At 43.7% G+C, this 19,891-nt stretch overlaps 1 protein-coding gene across 6 annotated transcripts in view; it reads right to left on the bottom strand.

Moving 5' to 3' along the window:
* The window catches only part of DSCAM (DS cell adhesion molecule), an 805,927-nt gene that overhangs the window by 413,844 nt on the left and 372,192 nt on the right, over window positions 1-19,891 (bottom strand). For all 6 annotated transcript variants that reach the window (XM_060234239.1, XM_060234240.1, XM_060234242.1 and 3 more), the window contains exon 4: window positions 1,316-1,462. In XM_060234239.1, the coding sequence (XP_060090222.1) occupies window positions 1,316-1,462 (147 nt within the window). The remainder of the gene's footprint in view (window positions 1-1,315; window positions 1,463-19,891) is intronic.

Below are 19,891 nucleotides of genomic sequence, written 5' to 3'. Positions count from 1 at the left end.
AGGCCGAACTCTTTCGGCTCGCATTTAACACCTGAGTGAGGCAACAGCTACATTATAATCTTGACACCACAGCATTGACCAGCATCATGATACCAATATCTGAGTGCCAACATAATAACAGTAATAATGTCAGCAATATGTTGAGTGCCAATATAAAAACAGTAATGGTGATAAACAAATCTTGGATGACTAGCTTGTAGTTTTGTATATTGTTTTATTATATTGTTTTGTTTTTAAGCTGTATTGTTGATTTTAAAATGTTGTTAGCTGCCCTGAGCTTGTAAGGAGAGGGCAGGATACAAATCTAATGAAATAAAATAAAATAAATAAATTCTTTGATTATACCCAGATTAGATTATTGCAATGAACTCTACATGGGGCTGCCATTGAAAATGGTCCAGAAACTTCAGCTGGTTCAAAATGGGGTAGCCAAGATAAGATGACGAATGCAAGAATTGTATCTTCATAGTGCTGAAAGATCTGCAGTTGCTACCCCTCTTGTTTCAGTCACAATTCAAAGTGCTGGTTCTTATCTTTAAGGCCCTAAGGGCTTGGGGCTGAGGTGCCTGAAAGTCAACTCCTTTCATATTGTCCAGCCCACCAGCCAAAATCTTCCTTACAAGTCCAACTCTGTGTGCCTCCACTTTCAGAGGTGAACAGGTGTTGACCAGAGACAGGGCTTTTTCAGTAGTGGCATCTTGCCTGGAATACCCTTCCCCTCAAAGCCATTATGTTTCTGTTTACTCAAACCATTAATTAAGCTGCTGGTTTTTCAGACATTGTTTTGTACTCTGTTTTAGCCTGAGGAATATTTAAGAACCATTAAATCTGCCCCATATTTTATGTTATTGTATAGTTTAGCTATGTTTTTGAATGCTTGGTTTTAATAACTTTTATGTCTTATGATTTTATGATGCTTTATTTTATAAGCTGCCCAATGGTACCTCTGAATATTTGCAAGACTTTCCAATCACCTCATTGGAATTAGGGGACCATCTATAACAGTTGGAAAAGTCTTTTAAAAATTTGCTGCTTTACCACATTGTATACAAAATTACTATTCCTCCTTTGCACCAACTTTTCTCTCCTTCCCAAGCCTTGGATGTGCAACATATTAATGGCGGTTGCTCAGCATATAATGTATATTGCAGAAACTGTAACATTGATCTGGGTCTCTAGAAATGCCAACATACAAATAACTTACTAGCGCAATACATACATAGTAGTTTCCCCAAGAAAATTGTTTATGTGTAAGATATAGAGGGGGTGGGGGGTGGGAAACCACACTTCTGGCTTAGCCAGTGTCTTTGCATACCTGATACAAAAAGTCTAGCGCTGTTGCTCTGACGTGTTTCTCCAGTGTATCTGTGCCGTGTGATACATCGATAATTATACAATCCATCTTCATTCTGTACATCTATAATATACAAGGCTCCCGTGGATGTGATGAGAAATCTAGATCCTGAAAGATTCAAAGGTATGCGACATTTAACAAACCCAAAGAGCTTTAGAATTTTTCATTCTTCTATCCTGGAGAATTGCAAATTTTCTTGTCAGACATCAAAAATGCACATTGTTACCAATGATTATACTGCTGAAATGATCGTTGTGTCAACATCTTTCTTTAACTCAACCACATTTCCTAAAGAAGAACAAAGTTAACGAGCACTATATTGTAGAACAGTTCAAGAAAGATATAATTAATTCCGTATACACCACTGCTGAGGCATAGACATTGTAACGCTATTTTAAATAAAATGGGAGAGAGAGATGAAATTACTTATTAGATGTGAGTCAGCTAGTGCAAAATACAAAAGCATATTATTTTGTGCTAGCAATGAACCTGAGTATGAGATACATCATAATTACATGGGCTGATCTACATAATTACATAAGAGGAGATGCATAATAAAACCATATCAGACCAAATCAGGCTCATTGTGCCAACCCAAAAATAAAGTTCAAAAAAGAGTTTGGAATGAGAAGATGAAGAAGTACTAGTGATACTTAAAAGAAACTTCATTACACAACATTTTCATGATGGGCAGGAAAATTTCCAATGGGCAGGAGAGCCACTGGTGACCACGAAGAAGCCAAACCAAGCTCCAGGGACACATTGTCATAGGACAGCTCAGCTCTCACCTGGCCAACAGTGATGGGTTGGTCTGCCACCTCTTCCTGTACCACTGTTGGGCACCTCTGAAAGAGTGATTCTGATCTGACTATAGCAGCAGTGAAGGAGAAAGTAACCATCATGATCATGGCTGTGGCCTGCCACTATGCAGGGAAAATGAGGTGCTAAAACCAATAGAAATTGGGAAAGGACATGATCTTGATCTTCTGCCCCTGCCCCATACACATATGTTTATAGGTCAAATAACCAAACAAGACTTCTGATATCTTGATCATACATATGAGAAAACAGGGCCTTTTTTGGTAGAAAAAGCTCAACAGGGAACTCATTTGCATATTAGGCCACACCCCCTGATACCAAGTCAGCCAGAAATGGGTTTCTGTGCATTCCTGCTCAAAAAAGGCCCTGTGAGCGAAAATCTAGAAATAACAACCCATTTACCACAGGATGGCTACTTTAAAAGCTTACAAAATAATATATGATTACATTAAGAGCTATTTTGGTAAGCAGTGATCAAGCATTATCATTCATGATTTGAGATTGGCATGGACTGAGAAAGTGCAGTTTGTTTTGGTTCATGTTCATGGTGTACCCAGTTTGTGAGCAACAAACTATCATGAACTTCTAGGTGCCAAACAAATCAGTTCAGTTTGTGTGGTTCATGATGCAGTAGAATGCTGCCCCTGCAACACTAGAGATTCCAAACTACAGGAGACCTCCAGCTGACTCTCCTCTACCTGTCCTCCAAGTCTGATGAGGATTGGATTTACGAGGTTGGAGTTACAGCCTCCCAAAGAAGGTGACCCTAGGAAAGTGCTTTCTCAGGAAATGACAGGTTCAGGTTCAGGTTCAGGAATGTACAGAATGGGTCCTGTGGAAGCTAGAGATATCAAACTCACATGGAACCATCCCCATGATGCTCCTCTACAGACCCTCCAAGTTATGTGCACATTTGACTTAGGGGATCTGAGTTACGCCCCCCCCCCCAAGAAGATGCCCTCAAGAAAGTGGGGGGAATGTCAGATGCAGGTTCAAAACTGTATATAATGGATCCCCTGCAAGCTACAAAGCTGCCAGCATGGGGGGAGGGGAGCTTGCCTTGCTTCCAGTATCTGGCTGTGGGGGGAGGGGGAGGAGTCCGCCCATGTGATGTTTCCCTGTGAGTTTGGTGTCACTGGCTTGTTCCTGAGCCAATCCATACACTCCTGGCTGTAACTGCAGTTGTCTTTTCCAGAGAGAGCACTGGGAGAACTTTTTAAGAGGTCTGTATCCCCAGAAATATAATCTGCCTCCAATGTGGAGAGACTGTAGAGGAGCAGGCAGCAGGGTGAGGTTCCCTGTGACGTTGGTACATGCAGCTTGAAGGTGGTCCATTCTATACAACTTTGAACCTGTGCCTGACACTTTTCCCCAAAGCACTTTCTTGACTTAACCTTAGTCCTGTTGGGTTTGCAGTGCCACAGTGGCACTGTTTCTGCCAGGCACATTGTACTGATTCTGCTGGGATTCCCTCACCTTCAATTTCTACTGAGACATTCTCTGGATTGACCGTAGTCCATTGGAAACAAAGGAGAACATAAGAACATAAGAGAAGCCATGTTGGATCAGGCCAACGGCCCATCCCATCCAACACTCTGTGTCACACAGTGGCAAAAAATTTTATATATACACACACACTGTGGCTAATAGCCACTGATGGAACTGTGCTCCATATTTTTATCTAAACCCCTCTTGAAGGTGGCTATACTTGTGGCCGCCACCACCTCCTGTGGCAGTGAATTCCACATGTTAATCACCCTTTGGGTGAAGAAGTACTTCCTTTTATCCGTTTTAACCTGTCTGCTCAGCAATTTCATCGAATGCCCACGAGTTCTTGTATTGTGAGAAAGGGAGAAAAGTACCTCTTTCTCTACTATCTCCATCCCATGCATTATCTTGTAAACCTCTATCATGTCACCCCGCAGTCGACGTTTCTCCAAGCTAAAAAGTCCCAAGCGTTTCAACCTTTCTTCATAGGGAAAGTACTCCAGCCCTTTAATCATTCTAGTTGCCCTTCTCTGGACTTTCTCCAATGTTATAATATTCTTTTTGAGGTGCAGCGACCAGAACTGCACACAGTACTCCAAATGAGACCGCACCATCGATTTATACAGGGGCGTTATGATACTGGCTGATTTGTTTTCAATTCCCTTCCTAATAATTCCCAGCATGGCGTTGGCCTTTTTTATTGCAAACGCACACTGTCTTGACATTTTCAGTGAGTTATCCACCATGACCCCAAGATCTCTCTCTTGGTCAGTCTCTGCCAGTTCACACCCCATCAACTTGTATTTGTAGCTGGGATTCTTGGCCCCAATGTGCATTACTTTGCACTTGGCCACATTGAACCGCATCTGCCACATTGACGCCCACTCACCCAGCCTCAACAGATCCCTTTGGAGTTCCTCACAATCCTCTCTGGTTCTCACCACCCTGAACAATTTAGTGTCATCTGCAAACTTGGCCACTTCACTGCTCACTCCCAACTCTAAATCATTTATGAACAAGTTAAAGAGCATGGGACTCAGTACCGAGCCCTGAGGCACCCCACTGCTTACCATCCTCCACTGCGAAGACTGACCATTTATACTCACTCTCTGCTTCCTATTACTCAGCCAGTTTTTGATCCACAAGAGGACCTGTCCTTTTACTCCATGACTCTCAAGCTTTCTAAGGAGCCTTTGATGAGGAACTTTATCAAAAGCTTTCTGGAAGTCAAGGTAAACAACATCTATTGGGTCTCCTTTGTCCACATGTTTGTTCATCCCCTCAAAGAAATGTAACAGGTTAGTGAGGCAAGATCTTCCCTTGCAGAACCCATGCTGAGTCTTCCTCAATAACCCGTGTTCATCAATGTGCCTATTCATTCTGTCCTTGATAATGGTTTCTACCAACTTTCCCGGTATTGAAGTCAGACTGACTGGCCTGTAATTTCCCGGATCTCCTCTGGAACCCTTTTTAAAGATGGGGGTGACATTTGCTACCTTCCAGTCCTCAGGAACAGAGGCAGATTTCAATGAAAGATTACATATTTTTGTCAGAAGATCCACAAGTTCAACTTTGAGTTCTTTCAGAACTCTCGGATGTATGCCATCCGGACCCGGTGACTTATTAGTTTTTAATTTGTCTATCAGTTGTAGTACCTCCTCTTTTGTCACCTCAATCTGACTCAGGTCTTTCAACAACCCTTCCAAAATTAGTGGTTCTGGGGCGGGCAAAAAGTTCTCGTCTTCCACAGTGAAGACAGAGGCAAAAAATTCATTTAGCTTCTGAGCCATTTCCCTATCCTCCTTCAGTAATCCTTTTACCCCATGGTCATCCAAGGGCCCCACTGCCTCCCTGGCTGGTTTCCTACTTCTAATATATTTGAAGAAAGTTTTATTGTTGGTCTTTATGTTTTTTGCAATATGCTCCTCATAGTCCCTTTTTGCCTGCCTGATCACAGTCTTGCATTTGATTTGCCACAGCCTGTGTTCCCTTTTACTAATCTCACTTGGACTGGTTTTCCACCGCTTAAAGGAGTCCTTCTTACCTTTTATAGCTTCCATTACTTTGTTTGTTAACCATGCAGGCCTTTTCTTATGCCTGTTTGTGCCTTTCCTAACTTTTGGTATGTATTTTATCTGAGCTTCTAGGATTATAGTTTTAAATAGCCTCCAAGCTTCCCCAAGGGTTTTGACCGTATGTACCTTTCTTTTCAGTTTCCTCCTCACATGCCTCCTCATCTCAGTGTATTTACCCCTTTTAAAGTTAAACGTGGTTGTGGCAGTCTTTTTGGATAACTCCCTATTTATACAAATGGTGAAATCAATAACATTATGGTCACTGCTCCCAAGCGGCGCAATCACTTTTACATCTCTCACCAAGTCTTGGGCATTACTGAGGACCAAATCCAGGATCGCCCCACCCCTGGTAGGTTCTGAGACCATCTGCTCCATAGTACAGTCATTGAGAGCATCAAGAAACTCAATCTCTTTCTCTCGACCAGAAAACATATTGACCCAATCAATCTGCGGGTAGTTAAAATCACCTATTACGACACAGTTTTTACGTTTAGCCGCTATCTTTAAGCCTTCCATCATATTATAATTGTCCTCTCTCTTTTGATTTGGTGGGCGATAACAAACTTCCACAGTTAAATTTCCTTTTGGACCCTCTATTTCAACCCAAAGCATTTCTAAAAGTGAATCTAATTCTCTGATGAGGAGGATGGGGAAACTTCTTGGTTCCCGTTAATCCAATCCTCACATAGAAGGAGAGTCTGCTGCAGGTCTTAAACATGCCACTGCACTCAACCTTTGTTCATCTACTAGATACATATAGCCATTGCCACATCTCAAATACACATTTCTCACCAGCACACACTCTTTGATAAAAATATGCATCATTCTACACAATCTTGAACAACTAGCTTGTTTAGAAACTAAAATAAAAGGTAAAGGTATTCCCCTGTGCAAGCACCAGTCGTTTCCGACTTTGGGGTGATGTTGCACCACAACGTTTTCACGGTAGATTTTTTTTTTTATGGGGTGGTTTGCCATTGCTTTCCCCAGTCATCTACACTTTCCCCCCAGCAAGCTGGGTATTCATTTTACTGACCTTGGAAGGATAGAAGGCTGAGTCAACCTTGAGCCGGCTACCTGAACCCAGCTTCCACCGTGATTGAACTCAGGTCGTGAGCAGAGAGCTCGGAATGCAGTACTGCAGCTTTACCACTCTGCGTCACCGGGCTCTGTCAGAGACTAAAATACTAGGCCTAAAGAACAAGAAGAGATTGGATTTATACCCCCCTTCCTTCAGTACCCGAAGGAGTCTCAAAGTGGCTTACAGTCTCTTTCCCCTTCCCACAACAAACACTCTGTGAGGTAGGTGGGGCTGAGAGAGCTCTGAAGGAAACTGCTCTTGAGAGAACAGCTCTGACAGAGTTATTACTGACCCAAGGTCACTCCAGCAGTTGCATGTGAAGGAGTAGGGAATTAAATCCAGTTCTCCCTGATAATAGTCTGCCCGCTTAATCATACACTAAACTGGATGACAGAAATATAGAAGAGGAAAATCTGCGTAATTTTTGGTGAACAGCATCCTCATTAAAACCTGCAGTTTATCAAGTGTGACAAGACCCCCAAGTGCTGAGCACTCTGGATGCTTTAAGATGTGTTTCAAAAGCCATATGGACAAAAGAGGCATTTATTATCCTGAAGATCTTGAGAAGTGTCAATCTCTAAGCACATTCAATATAATCACTATTAATTTGCTATAACAAAACACCAATTCATCTACATGATGCACCAAATAAGGAGTTTAAAAGTCCAAAGTAGGGTTGTACTCCTTTGAGAAACCTGAGCTCTGTTGTTTGCATAGCCAAGTTGTCAAAAAGCCACCTGCCAAAATAATATATTCTTATATTTTTATGTTTTACAAAAAATCCTATGAAAACACAGCTGTCTAAATGTGATGTACAGTGATAATACATCTGTCTCCAGTCACATTAATACATTCCATGACATACCTAAATCTATTCCTTTCATCAGAATAAATGGTGATGGCAAAGCTCTAGATCCATACTAGAGAGCAGTGTCTTCAAGACATACCCAGCTCAGGGTGAATCATGTTAGCACTTGATTTTCAGGACTGATGAAAGTGTATTTTATCCACTCATGTAAGATCATGCACCATGCCTTGGAAAAGTGCATTCTTCATGACTTGCTATTGTAGCATTTTTTTTTTCTGATGCTTTATCTTATATTCTTAGATATACTTCAATACCACCTGGCAACTTTGTCTCAGGTATAGCACAACAGCCACTTCTGGCAAAGGGCCATGTCATTGCAGCTTGTGGCTGCTTTTGCCCAATCGAAGAACTAAATCACCTGAGTTACAAGCAGGTTTCTATCAAAGTAATTATAATTACATTAAAGTAATGCCTTGTGCAAAGCTATGTTGGAAATATGTATCTGTTTTGTATGTCCTTTGCAATGTTCTAAAGTTCCAGTCATTATAGGGTTAACACTGTGCCTGATTCCCTATTGTCTGCATGACCTGGGAAGAAGATACTGACTGCTATCAATCAAGGTCTAGAAGCGGGGAAACCTGTTTTGTCTGTTTGGTCAGTTAGTCAGATGACTTCCTTTGTTCAGGTAAAGAGGTCAAGAAGGAGGAAGTAGCCTCCATGATCTTCTAGTGTGAGGATGTAGTTCTAAAGTGTTTATTATTTTCACCTCCCAGTACCCTTTCCCTGTAGAAATAAATATGGTTTTGCTTTTTCATGTTAAATGCCTCTCAATGATTATTTGATCCAGTGATCCATCAAACTGTTTGAGATAAAGAAATAGAATTTCAAACAGAATTCCCTAACAAAATTGATAGCACATTAGATGGTTCTTGGTTTTTGCCATCAAGCTGGTAGCTTATAGCATGGACTGTTTTTTGAACTCTAAATGAATTTTTTTTAAATCAAGATTGCCTATGAGAGCATTTAGAAAGCAATAGGCAAAAAGCTGCTATGCTGTGCAGACAAGCCTCAATTTTAAAACGATGCCTTTTTTTCCTCTTGCCATTACTGAGAGCATTCTGACTTAAATGAGCTTTAAATTCAGATTGTCTCGATCTGGAAACGCTGCTACTTTTGTCTTAAAGCCTCAGATGTGCTAGAAAGAGAATTTTTGGAGCTTTTAAACCCGTTTTCTGTGGATTACGTTGGAGACCTTGGAAAAACCACGCACGCACATCCAGCCTCATTTTCTCTCCAGTGAGGAAGGAAGAATCTTTAACCCTGTCCTGCACGATTGCTGTGAAAAATGTCGAAACCAGAGAGAGGAGCCACTGGATCTTCTGTTTCCACATCTTCAGGAACAGCCACTGCAAATCTTGGTTTTGGTACCGTGAGTAACCTACCAGTGATAGGATTACTCCATGCCTTGAATAATTTCTGAAGTTATCTAAGAATAATTTTCTCATAATTATTCTCATAAGAATAATTTCTCATAAAACTGAAAGAGTTTTGTCTGAAAATCCCCCTGAGAATGAGCAAGAAAAATCAAATTTTAAATGGCTAGATTGTTTTGCAAAAACTCTCATTTTAGAATCTATTGAGGTATATGAAATTCCTGAATTGCACACTCTTAAAACTGCAAAATAAATGCTTGAATGCCTTAAAGATAAATATAACAAAACTCCCATAAGCACTATTCATGAGTTAAAGGGCAAAATATTTGGTTTTCAAGTGCAAGAAGGGGAGAATGTGACTAAACATCTGAAGGAATTTATGTGCATGCAATCCAGACTACAGGAGCATGGTGAGGCTATTGCAGAATGAGACTTAATCTCAACTATATTGAAAGCTTGATCCAGTATTTACAAGCCAATTAAGATGATTTTGAGACTGCAAAAATATTTGAGTCTGGAAGGCCTGTTAAATGCTATCGAGGAGGAAGCAGCCTCCAGATCTGGGGACAATGATGCTGAACAAAGGAATAGCAATTTTAAAGCACATGTTTCAAATGAGGGAACACAGGTGCCATCTTGTGGCCATAGAAATAATAGCAGCCAGAAATTTTTAAACCAGAAATGTTCCAAGCCACATGGCCCAGGTGGGAACAAAGAAAAGAACAGAGAAAGTACCATGCATGTTAACAATGTGAATTTTATTGGTGAAAGAGGAAGATTTTTGATTGCTAGTGGATCTTCTATGCATATTTATCAATATAAAGTCATGTTTTCAGAGCTGGATGAAAGTCAGAGACCTGAAATGATAGGTGCCAACCAGAAAGCCTTACAAGCTTATGGTGTGGGTGAGATCAAAATGAAATTGCTTACCAGTGATGAAGATCTAATGCCAGTAAGACTGAAAAATGTAGCTTATGCACCTGAATCAATCGATAATTTACTTTCAAGCCAAGTGCTTATAAGAAATTATTATGCTGTATATCTTGATGAAGGAGATGAAGATGAAATCATTCAGAAGAATTCTGAAATTAGTTTTAAACTGGATAAAGAAATGGAGCTCATTATATTATGGTCTTAAGAGAAAGGTCAGATGCTGTTGATGTTGTGGAAAAGACTGTTTGCCAGACTGAAGGCAGAAAGTGTGACCATAGGGGACGTGTTTATGCTTGGCATGTAAAGTTAGCACACAGAAGCATGCAGAGTGTTGAGAAGTGTCTAAAGGGCTGTGGACTTGATGTTGTGCATTGTGATAAATTCAAGAAAAGATGTGATGTTTGTCTGAGAGCAAAAGGAACTGCACCTTGCTTCAATGGAAAAAGCAGTGTGCATAATGAAAGGTTTTTGGAGACAATACTCAGTGATTTGTTGGGCCTATAAAAGCTTCGAATGGGAGAAATAAATTTTTCTCAGTATTCACAGACACAAATACAAAATATAGCACTGTCTATATGCTCAAATCAAAAGATGAGACTCTTGATAAATTGAAAGAATATGTTGCCATGTTTGGGCGTGCACCTCAAAGTCTGCTGACAGATGGAGGTGGTGAATATTGCAACACTGAATTTAAGAAGTTTCTGAAAGCAGAAGGGATTGAACACAAAGTGACTGTCCCATACACTCCACAGCAGAATGGGAGTGCAGAAAGACTTAATCGTGTGTTACAGGAAATGACCAGAGTAATACTCATGCATTCTGGATTACCTAAAGGCTGTGGGCTGAAGCTGTAAATACAGCAGTGTATATCCACAATGGAATACCTTCAAAAGTAACAGGAATTACTCCGTTCCAGGCTTGGTTTGGCAAGAAGCCAGGATTCAAGCATATTAAAACTTTTGGAGCAAAAGCCTATGCATATGTTCCTAGAGAAAATAGAGGGAAGCTTGATGCAAGGACTGAGATTGGATTGGTAGTAGGATATGCCTCAGTGGGAAAAGGCTATAGAGTCTATGATCCAAAGCTGAATAAGACCAAACATTGTAATGTTGTGTTTATGGATGACAGTAATTTGCCTAAAGCACCCTGTGTACTTGAATCTGATCCTGAAGTTACTGATGATGCTTCTGAAGATTGGTATAGTTGGTTACCTGTAGTGACCACCGGTGAACTGGCAGGTCTCCCTTCTGAAGACTACTGAACCAGAAGGGGAAATCGGGACCGCACCACAGGGGGCGACAGAACCTCCACTCATTTTAAGATGATCAGAAAGGAGCACAAAAGGGCAACCATCACAGAAATATGTATATTGTGACACTGTGAGATCTATAGAGACTGAAAACCTAAAGAGGACCCCAAGAACTGGAAACAAGTGTGTGATTTACCCAATGCAGAAAAGGAGAAATGGATTCAAGCAATGGAACAAGAGATACTATCCATTTATGAAAAAGATGTATAGACTCTTACAAAGCTACCTGCAGGAAGAAAGCCTGTTGGATGCAAATGGGTCTACAAAATAAAGTACAAAGATGATGGAACTATAGACTTGTACAAACCAAGGCTAGTAGCCAAAGGCTATGCACAAGAATTTGGGACTGATTATTCTGAGACTTTTGCACCAGTTATCAATAGTGCTAATCTTAAAACACTACTGAGTGTGGCATTATCTAGAACAGGGGTGGGAAACAGTGGCTCCCCAGTTGTTTTTTTGCCTACAACTCCCATCAGCCACAGCCATTGGCCATGCTGGCTGAGGCTGATGGGAGTTGTAGGCAAAAAACATCTGGAAAGCCACTGTTCCCCACCCCTGATCTAGAAATATGCTCATAGAGCACCTAGACATTAAGACAGTGTTTCTTAATGGTGAGCTATCAGAGGAAATCTATATGGAAATACCTGAAGGTTTTCAAGTCCCTGGCAAAGAGAACTATGTTTTCAAACTCAACAAAGGACTGTATGGTTTGAAACAGGCCACGGAAAGTTGGTATGACAAAATAATTGGACTACTACAGCAACAAGGATTTGAGCAAGGGAAAGCAGAATCCTGCATGTACACTAGACTCAAAGATGGAGAATATCAATACATTCTGGTTTACGTTGACAATTTGGTCATGAGCTGCAAGAACAAAGAAGACATTAAAGACATTAGGGTTTGTAGAATTTTTCGGGCTCAAGTGCCGTGTTCTACTGGAGAAAGTTTTTCTTCCAGACGTTTTGTTCTCGGCTGCGGAGAACATCCTCAGTGGCGTTGCAGCCGGAGCAGGTGCTCTGACCTTCTTGGCTGCTGTGCATTGAGTGAGGCCAGGGCTGCTGGAGAGCTGCTATTTTTAGGCTGGAGGGGGTGTGGTGAAAGGGCAATAGGTTTGTGGATGTGCCCATTGTTTGGTGGGGCTTCCTGGAAGGGTAGTGATAAGGAAACTGGCTATTGAATGTGACCATTGTTCTGTGTTAATTGCTGGGAGGGTTGGAAGGGGTGTGAAGAAAAGGAAGATGGTTGTTGACTGTGTTGACAGCACAGCGTTGCCAATCCCCAGTTGGGAGCAGGGGATTCCCCAGTTTGGAGGCCCTCCCCCTGCTTCAGGGTCATCAGAAAACAACAGGGGGAAGGGAAATGTCTGCTGGACACCAGTGTTCCCTCTAAGCTGAGTTAATGTGAGCTAGCTCACAATTTTTTTAGCCTCCAGTTCAAAATTTTTTTGTCTCAGCTCAGGAAAAATGGCCCAAGAGCAAACTAATCTATGCAGCAGCTCACAACTTGAATGCCAGTAGCCCACAACTTGAATGCCACTAGCTCACAAAGATAGATCCAAGAGTGCAGCCGTGTTGGTCTGAAGCAGTTGAACAAAGCAGGAGTCAAGGTGCACCTTTAAGACCAACCAAGTTGTATTGAGAACGTAAGCTTTCATGTGCTCTCTAAGCAAACTTCATCAGATGAGGGGATTAGGTAGATCACTAGTTCATAAAGTAGAATTTTTGCTCACAAGACTCCACAGCTTAGAAGGAACATTGCTGGACACTCCATTATTCCCTATGGAGATTGATTCCCATAGGGTATAATGGTGAATTGATCTGTGGGTATCTGGAACTCTGGAGGGCCTGTTTTTGAGATAAAGGCACCAAATTTTCAGCATAACATCCGGTGCCTCTCATCAAAACACCATCCAAGTTTCAAAAACATTGGACCAGGGGATCCAATTCTATGAGCCCCAAAAGAAGGTGCCCCTATCCTCCATCATTTCCAATGGAAGGAAGGCATTGAAAAGGTGTGCAGTCCCTTTAAATGTGATGGCCATAACTTCCTTTATAATCCAACTGTGCTTGTCACAACCTTGCTTCTGGCTCCACCCCAATGTCTTCTGGCTCCACCGCCAAAGTCCCCAGATATTTCATGGATTGGACTTGGCAACCCTACCTAGGCAGATACAACTAAAATGAATTGGTTTCTAAGCACATAACAATATTATTGTGGTTTATTTTACATGGTAGTTTTTTGGATAAAAAGTTATAAAATGCTTAGACAAATTTGAAATGCTATTATAACAATTTAGAAGCTGCAGGGATTACATGATTAACATGGCTATCCACTATAACCACTGGCCAACTCCCATCTTTTCCTGGGTTTGGCCCAGTCCGTGGGCATTGTTGGGAGGGGGGTGCTTCCTAAATTTATGGGGAGGGGGCTTCTCCATAAATTCATAGGTAGTGATAATGGAGGCCCCTCCCTGTGATGTCACTTCTTCTCCCTATGATGTCACTGGATCAAATTCCTCCCCCCCCCCCCCCCGGAAATTGAAAAGTCTACATCCCTGCTCACAAGAAATAATGAAACACCCAAGTAGCACATCAAAGTCTCAAACATAATCTTTCTTTTTACTATGCGCCTTATAAGATTGGCAGTGGTGGTGACATATGGGGAGAGGAAACCTGCTGCTGTGAGAAAGCTCTCTTATTCTGAAATAAAGCAGTGCAATGGTGCAAAAAGATGCATCCAAATTCATTCAAACAGCTTGCCAATTGGTTCCTGAGTCCCTACCTGCAACTGAACATGAGCAGAACATGAATTGAACTGGGAAACTGCTTGTCACCCTTTCCTGGCAGGGTTCCTGCGCTCTTTATAAAACATATCATTAAAGTTAGGTAGGAGCACTGGCAGGTCTTGCCTTAATATGGCCTCCTAGCAACCACAGAAATTAGCAATAATGTGATCACAGGTAACACTTCTATTGCTATCCATTAGTCAATGTAATATCAAAATTTAAAATTTTACTGGGCTTAGTAATAATGCTCTGGCAGGGCCGACCCTACCACTGGACAAACTAGGTGACTGCCTAGGGCACTGGCCTTCTGGGCATGCTGAATTGGGCACCCCATATGACTCAGAGTCGCTATCAGTGGGGGGGGGGGGGTGCCAGAAGTTAGCCTTGCCTAGGGTGCCAGATAGCCTCGTAGCCAGAAATGTTTGGGCAGGGGGGCCCAGGACATAATTTTTTTGGGGGGGGCATGGAGGCTTGGCTGCTTCTTCCAGCAGCCAGCTGCCGGGCCCCAGCTCGCTCTCTCTCATGCTCTTGGGGGTGGGAAGGGCCTGGGGAGAGCAGCAGTTGCAAAAATAGGGCTGTGGGGAGAGCTTGGGAGGCAGGGAAGAGCCTGGGGAAAGCAGTGGCGATGAAAACGGGGCTGTGGGCAGTCCGGGGAGAGTGGGAGAGGCAGGGAAGAGCTCAGGGAGAGCAGCAGCCATGAAAACAGGGCTGCGGGGAGAGCTCGGGAGCCAGGGAAGAGCACGGGGAGAGTGGCGCCAGCGAAAACGGAGCTGCAGGGAGAGCTTGGGAGGCAGGGAAGAACCCAGGGGAGCGGTGGCAGTGAAAACGAGGCTGCAGGGAGACCAGGGGAGGCAGTGAAGAGCCTGGGGGAGCAGCGGCAAAGGCAAAAACAGGGCTGCGGGAAGATCTTGGGAGGCAGGAAAGAGCCTGAGGGATTGGCAGTGGCAAAAATGGGGCCATGGGGAGAGCTTGGGAGGCAGGGAAGAGCCTGGGGGAGCGGCAGCAGCAAAAACGGGGCCGTGGGGAAAGCTTGGGAGGCTAGGAAGACCCCAGGGGAGTGGCAGCAGCAAAAATGGGGCTGCGGGGAGAGTGGGGAAGGCAGAGAAGAGCCTGTGGGGAGTAGTGGAAACAAAAACGGGGCCTTGGAGAGAGCTTGGGAGGGAGGGAAAAGCCCGGGGGGGCGGCTGCAGCAAAAACGGGGCTGCAGGAAGAGCGGGGGAGGCAGGGAAGAGCTTGGGGGAGCGGTGGCAGAAAAAAACAGGGCCATGGGGAGAGCTTGGGAGACAGGGAAGAGCCTGGAGGAGCAGCGGCAGCAAAAACGGGGCTGCAGGGAGAGCTTGGGAGGCAGGGAAGAGTCTGGGGGAGCAGCGGCAGCAAAAACGGGGCTGTGGGGAGAGCTTGGGAGGCAGGAAAGAGCCTGCGGGGAGTGGTGGCAGCAAAAATGGAGCCATGGGGAGAGCTTGGGAATCAGGGAAGAGCCTGGGGAGAGCAGTGGCAGCGAAAATGAGGCTGTGTGGAGAGCATGGGAGGCAAGGAAGAGCCTGGGGAGAGCAACTGTGGTGAAAATGGGGCTGCGGGGAGAGCGGGGGAGGCAGGGAAGAGCCTGGGGAGAGCAGCAGCAGCGAAAATGGGACTGCAGGGAGAGTGGGGGAGGCAGGGAAGAGCCTGGGGATAGCAGTTGTGGCGAAAACAGGGCTGCAGGGGAGAGCAGGGGGCTGGGAAAAGCCTGGGGGAGCGGCGGCGGCAAAAACGGGGTCGTGGGGAGAGCTTGGGAGATAGGGAAGAGCCCGGGGGGGGGGAGAAGTGGTGGTGAATACGGGGCAGCCGGGAGAGCTTGAGAGGCAGTAAAGAATCCAGGGGGAGCAGCAGCAATGAAAACGAGGCTGTGGGAAAACCGGGGAGCCCGGGGAGAGTGGCTGCGGTGAAAACGGGGCTGCGGGGAGACTGGGGGAGGCAGGAATGGTGGGAACACACACACACAACTGTCTATAATGCCTCCACAACAAGGTTTGAAAAGTACAGGGGCTATGCTGCTCTCTCTCTCTCACACACACACACACACTCACACCCACCCACTTACTTGCTCTGAAATGAAAGCAAAACAGACTGAGGGATTGCGCTTTGATGAAGCTCTGCTGCTAACCCTTCCCCATGAAGTACTTCCTGCTTCCTGCTCAAATTTTAAAACTTTCTATGGTGCCGTACATTTCAGCATAGGCGGACTCTTCTATCCTGATGGTGATCTTGTAGTAAACAGTAGCTCTTTGGAGATGTGGGGTGGCAGACCTCTCCCGGTTTAGCTGTTAAAGGCCTGCCAAAACAGTTCAGTTTTACAGGCCCTGCAGAAAGTAGGAAGATCCCACAGGGCCCTTATGGCCTCCGGGAGGGCATTCCAAATTTCTGGTGCTGCCACCAAGAAGGCCTGAGCCTGTGGGGAGCATAACCTGGCCTCCTTTGGCCTGGGGATGGATAGAAGGTTTTGCGTCCCAGAATGCAGTGCTCTCTGGGGAACATGCAGGGAAAGGTGGTCCTGTAGATAGGCATTAGGCTTCCCAACCCTCCCGCCCTGGCGGGGGACCCCCGAATTTTCAGCCTCCTCCCCCGCTCTTAAAAAATCTGGGGGCGGGGGGAGAGAGAACATACCTGTAGGCATCGTGTTGTTTTACAGCTTGGGATCCGTTTTTAAGGCTGCACAGGAAATAGGAATGGCCCTTTAAGGCTGCACAGGAAACAGGAACGGCCCCTCCCTTTCTTTTCCTGTGCAGCCTTACTTTCGGTTTCCCAGAAAACACATTCTGCTGGAAGAAGACCAAGTACGGTAAGTGTTTGTGTGTGTGTGTGAGAGAGAGAGAGAGGGAGGGGGCAAGGAGGGGGGATTCCCTGGTATGAAGGCCCTCCCCCCTTTAGAAAGCGTGGAGGGGGGGAGGGAAATGTCTACTAGGCACTCTATTATCCCCTATGGAGAACGATTCCCATATAGAATAATAGGGAATTGATCCATGGGTATTGGGGGCTCTGGGGGGGCTATTTTTTGAGGTAGAGGCACCAGATTTTTTTGTATAGCAGCTAGTGCCTCTCCCCAAAATACCCCCCAAGTTTCAAAAATATTGGACCAGAGGGTCTAATTCTATGAGTCCCAAAAGATGGTGCCCCTATCCTTAATTATTTCCTATGGAAGAAAGGCATTTAAAAAGGCGTGCTGTCCCTTTAAATGTGATGGCCAGAACTCCCTTGGAGTTCAATTATGCTTGTCACATCCTTGTTCCTGGCTCCACCCCCCAATGTCTCCTGGCTCCACCCCCAAAGTCCCCAGATTTTTCTTTAATTGGACTTGGAAACCCTAATAGGCATAAAGGGCTGTTTGCTTCTAATGTTTGCTTCCAGCAGTGCATGTATCTACTTGTATGTTGGTTATGCATGTAGACGTGGTGGCAGAAACAACAACAGACCACCTTCCTTCTTGGCACCCCACACTGTCAAGCCTAGCATGCACCAGCACCAATCAGGCCACAGATGCACCCTATAAAAATCAGCCAATGGATCAATTGCAGTTGGCTCTTTAAGAGTCAGACAGTCAACAACAACTGATCCTTTGACAACTAGCTGTCTGACAACCAGCTGTTGAGAAGGTCTACTCTCGAGACAGAGGGGGGCAGGCGAAACAATACTTAGAAGGAGCTATTTCTCTCCCTGCCCCCCACAGCTTGGTCATGCTCCCACTGTCAAGTCGGCAGATTCAATAACCAGTTGTTTGTTGATACAAAGAAACTAGTTTATTGCTACAGTTACTTGAGGCAAAGCCAGCATTGAAAGACTAAAGAACATACTTTGATACATCGCATTTAAGGGGGTACTTCTGAGGAATTCCTAAGGGGGGGATTATGCAGGGCACATTCATACATTGATGTTACAAATTCGTTCTCAGGCTGATGGCCTTGATCGTCCCGAGCTCCTGACTCCCTCCTGAGAGCCAAGCCTGAGAAGGCACAGATAAGGCTTTCACATCTTTCCATTTCAAAGCAAACTATCCACTACAGGAAGAAGGGGATGGGAAAGGTTTGAGCTAGCAGCATTTGGTTATACTTTGGTTCTACCCAGAATGCTCTCTGACTGAGCCAGAGTTTACAGACAGACTTGACACCCACAGGGTTTCTGGGTAATGAGAGGCCACTGGGCATGCCTCACACCAATGACTAGGCCAATGAGGACATACCAGCTCTAGGTCCCAACTCAGAAGCGAGTAGAGATAGAGGACAGATGGTGGAATAGTTTGGCACTTAACTAGTGGCTCTCTCTGTCTAAGGCCAAGGGAACACATCTCAGCCAAATTAGATCCTGATACACAATAACCACATCCTGGGATATTATAATGCATATTGGACATAAAATACCAAAAGACTGTAATGCTTACAAAGCATCTTCCACAATATTGTTTTTGGATCTCATGTACCTTATATTTATATCTGACAATTAGTTGTTAGCAGTGATACAAATATACCCATTTTATCATAAGTTTCTTGCAAGTATTTGTGTGAAACATACGTAAGGAAACTAACTTAAATTACTATTGGTAGTACAAACTACATATGAAAAGTTGTCCCCTTTCCGTAAGAAAAACTTACACAGGCACACAAAGCCTATAAGCCATGTGTTTTTGCAAGCAGCAAAAACAGGATGGGCCACCATACTTGGCTGGTGCACTGTGTTCAGTGTGGCTCACAGGACATGCAATCTACCTGGAGTAGAACCAAAGTCAGCTCATAGCTGAACTGGACCACAGGTCTATCAAGGTCAATGTTATCTGCTCTAGAAGCAGCTTTCCAGGTTATTAGCTAGAGGTGCTTCATAGCTCCTACTACTTGATTCCTTTAAGTGGAGATGTTGGGTTTTGAAACTGAGATCTTTGGCATGTCAAAGATGTACTCTAACACTGAGCCATAGCCCAACTTCAAAACAGACAGCAGCAGCATTTCCATACTTCAAAGATCAGCAAGGATGCCATGGGTCAAGAGTGAAACCACTACATCAAAGAAGGCTTTTTATACAGCGGCTCACTGAGAACTTTCAACACCTTATAGGGAAAAAAAATTGTACTTCCTTGCTTCCAAGCAATTTGTATCACTGATACTTTGTTTGTGGACAATCAAAAGAATTTTCTTCCATTTGGTTGCATTTCCTAGATAGTGTACAGTGTACACTGACTCTACTCCAGAATTTCTGAAATCCTTTGTTTGGTTTTACATGGAGAATACAGAATGCAATAAACAGTACACCAAGTGGTTTTATAGCACTTTGAGAACTCTTTCTTTTTAAAAAAAAACAGTTCTACCAACTTCTGGAATATGAATTAAAATTTAGTGACTGATGCAGGTTTTAAAAAGCAGTCATTTAAGAGTTGTTTGCAAGAAATAGAAAGTGATGTTACCAATGTCATTTTAGACATGGAAGAAGGGTATTTGTGGAAGAAACCATTCTCTGTATGCATGTCTGCATCCTTAATGTTTCTATGCATGCAATAAATTATATAAAATCCCATGTGTGATAAATTATGTATGTTATATATTATACATGAATTGTGCTTTAACTGTTGGCAAAACTGTTAACACACAAGCAGTTGCGGAAACCAAGTTCAGTTCTGTAAAATGCTGTAATAAAAATAGTGAACGTATACCCAAATGCTGGTTTGGGGGATTAAGAATTCATAACACAAACTGCTGGGCAACTTGGGTGTTTGAGAAGCATAAAGGCAGGATTGATGCGTATTCAGTAGACTCAGTTGCAAACTCAGTAAAAAGTTTAGATG

The sequence above is a fragment of the Heteronotia binoei genome, chromosome 3 (genome assembly GCF_032191835.1).
Source record: "Heteronotia binoei isolate CCM8104 ecotype False Entrance Well chromosome 3, APGP_CSIRO_Hbin_v1, whole genome shotgun sequence".
NCBI lineage: Eukaryota > Metazoa > Chordata > Lepidosauria > Squamata > Gekkonidae > Heteronotia > Heteronotia binoei.
Note: the sequence above shows the minus strand (reverse complement) of the source record. Positions and strands in the feature narration are given on the sequence as shown.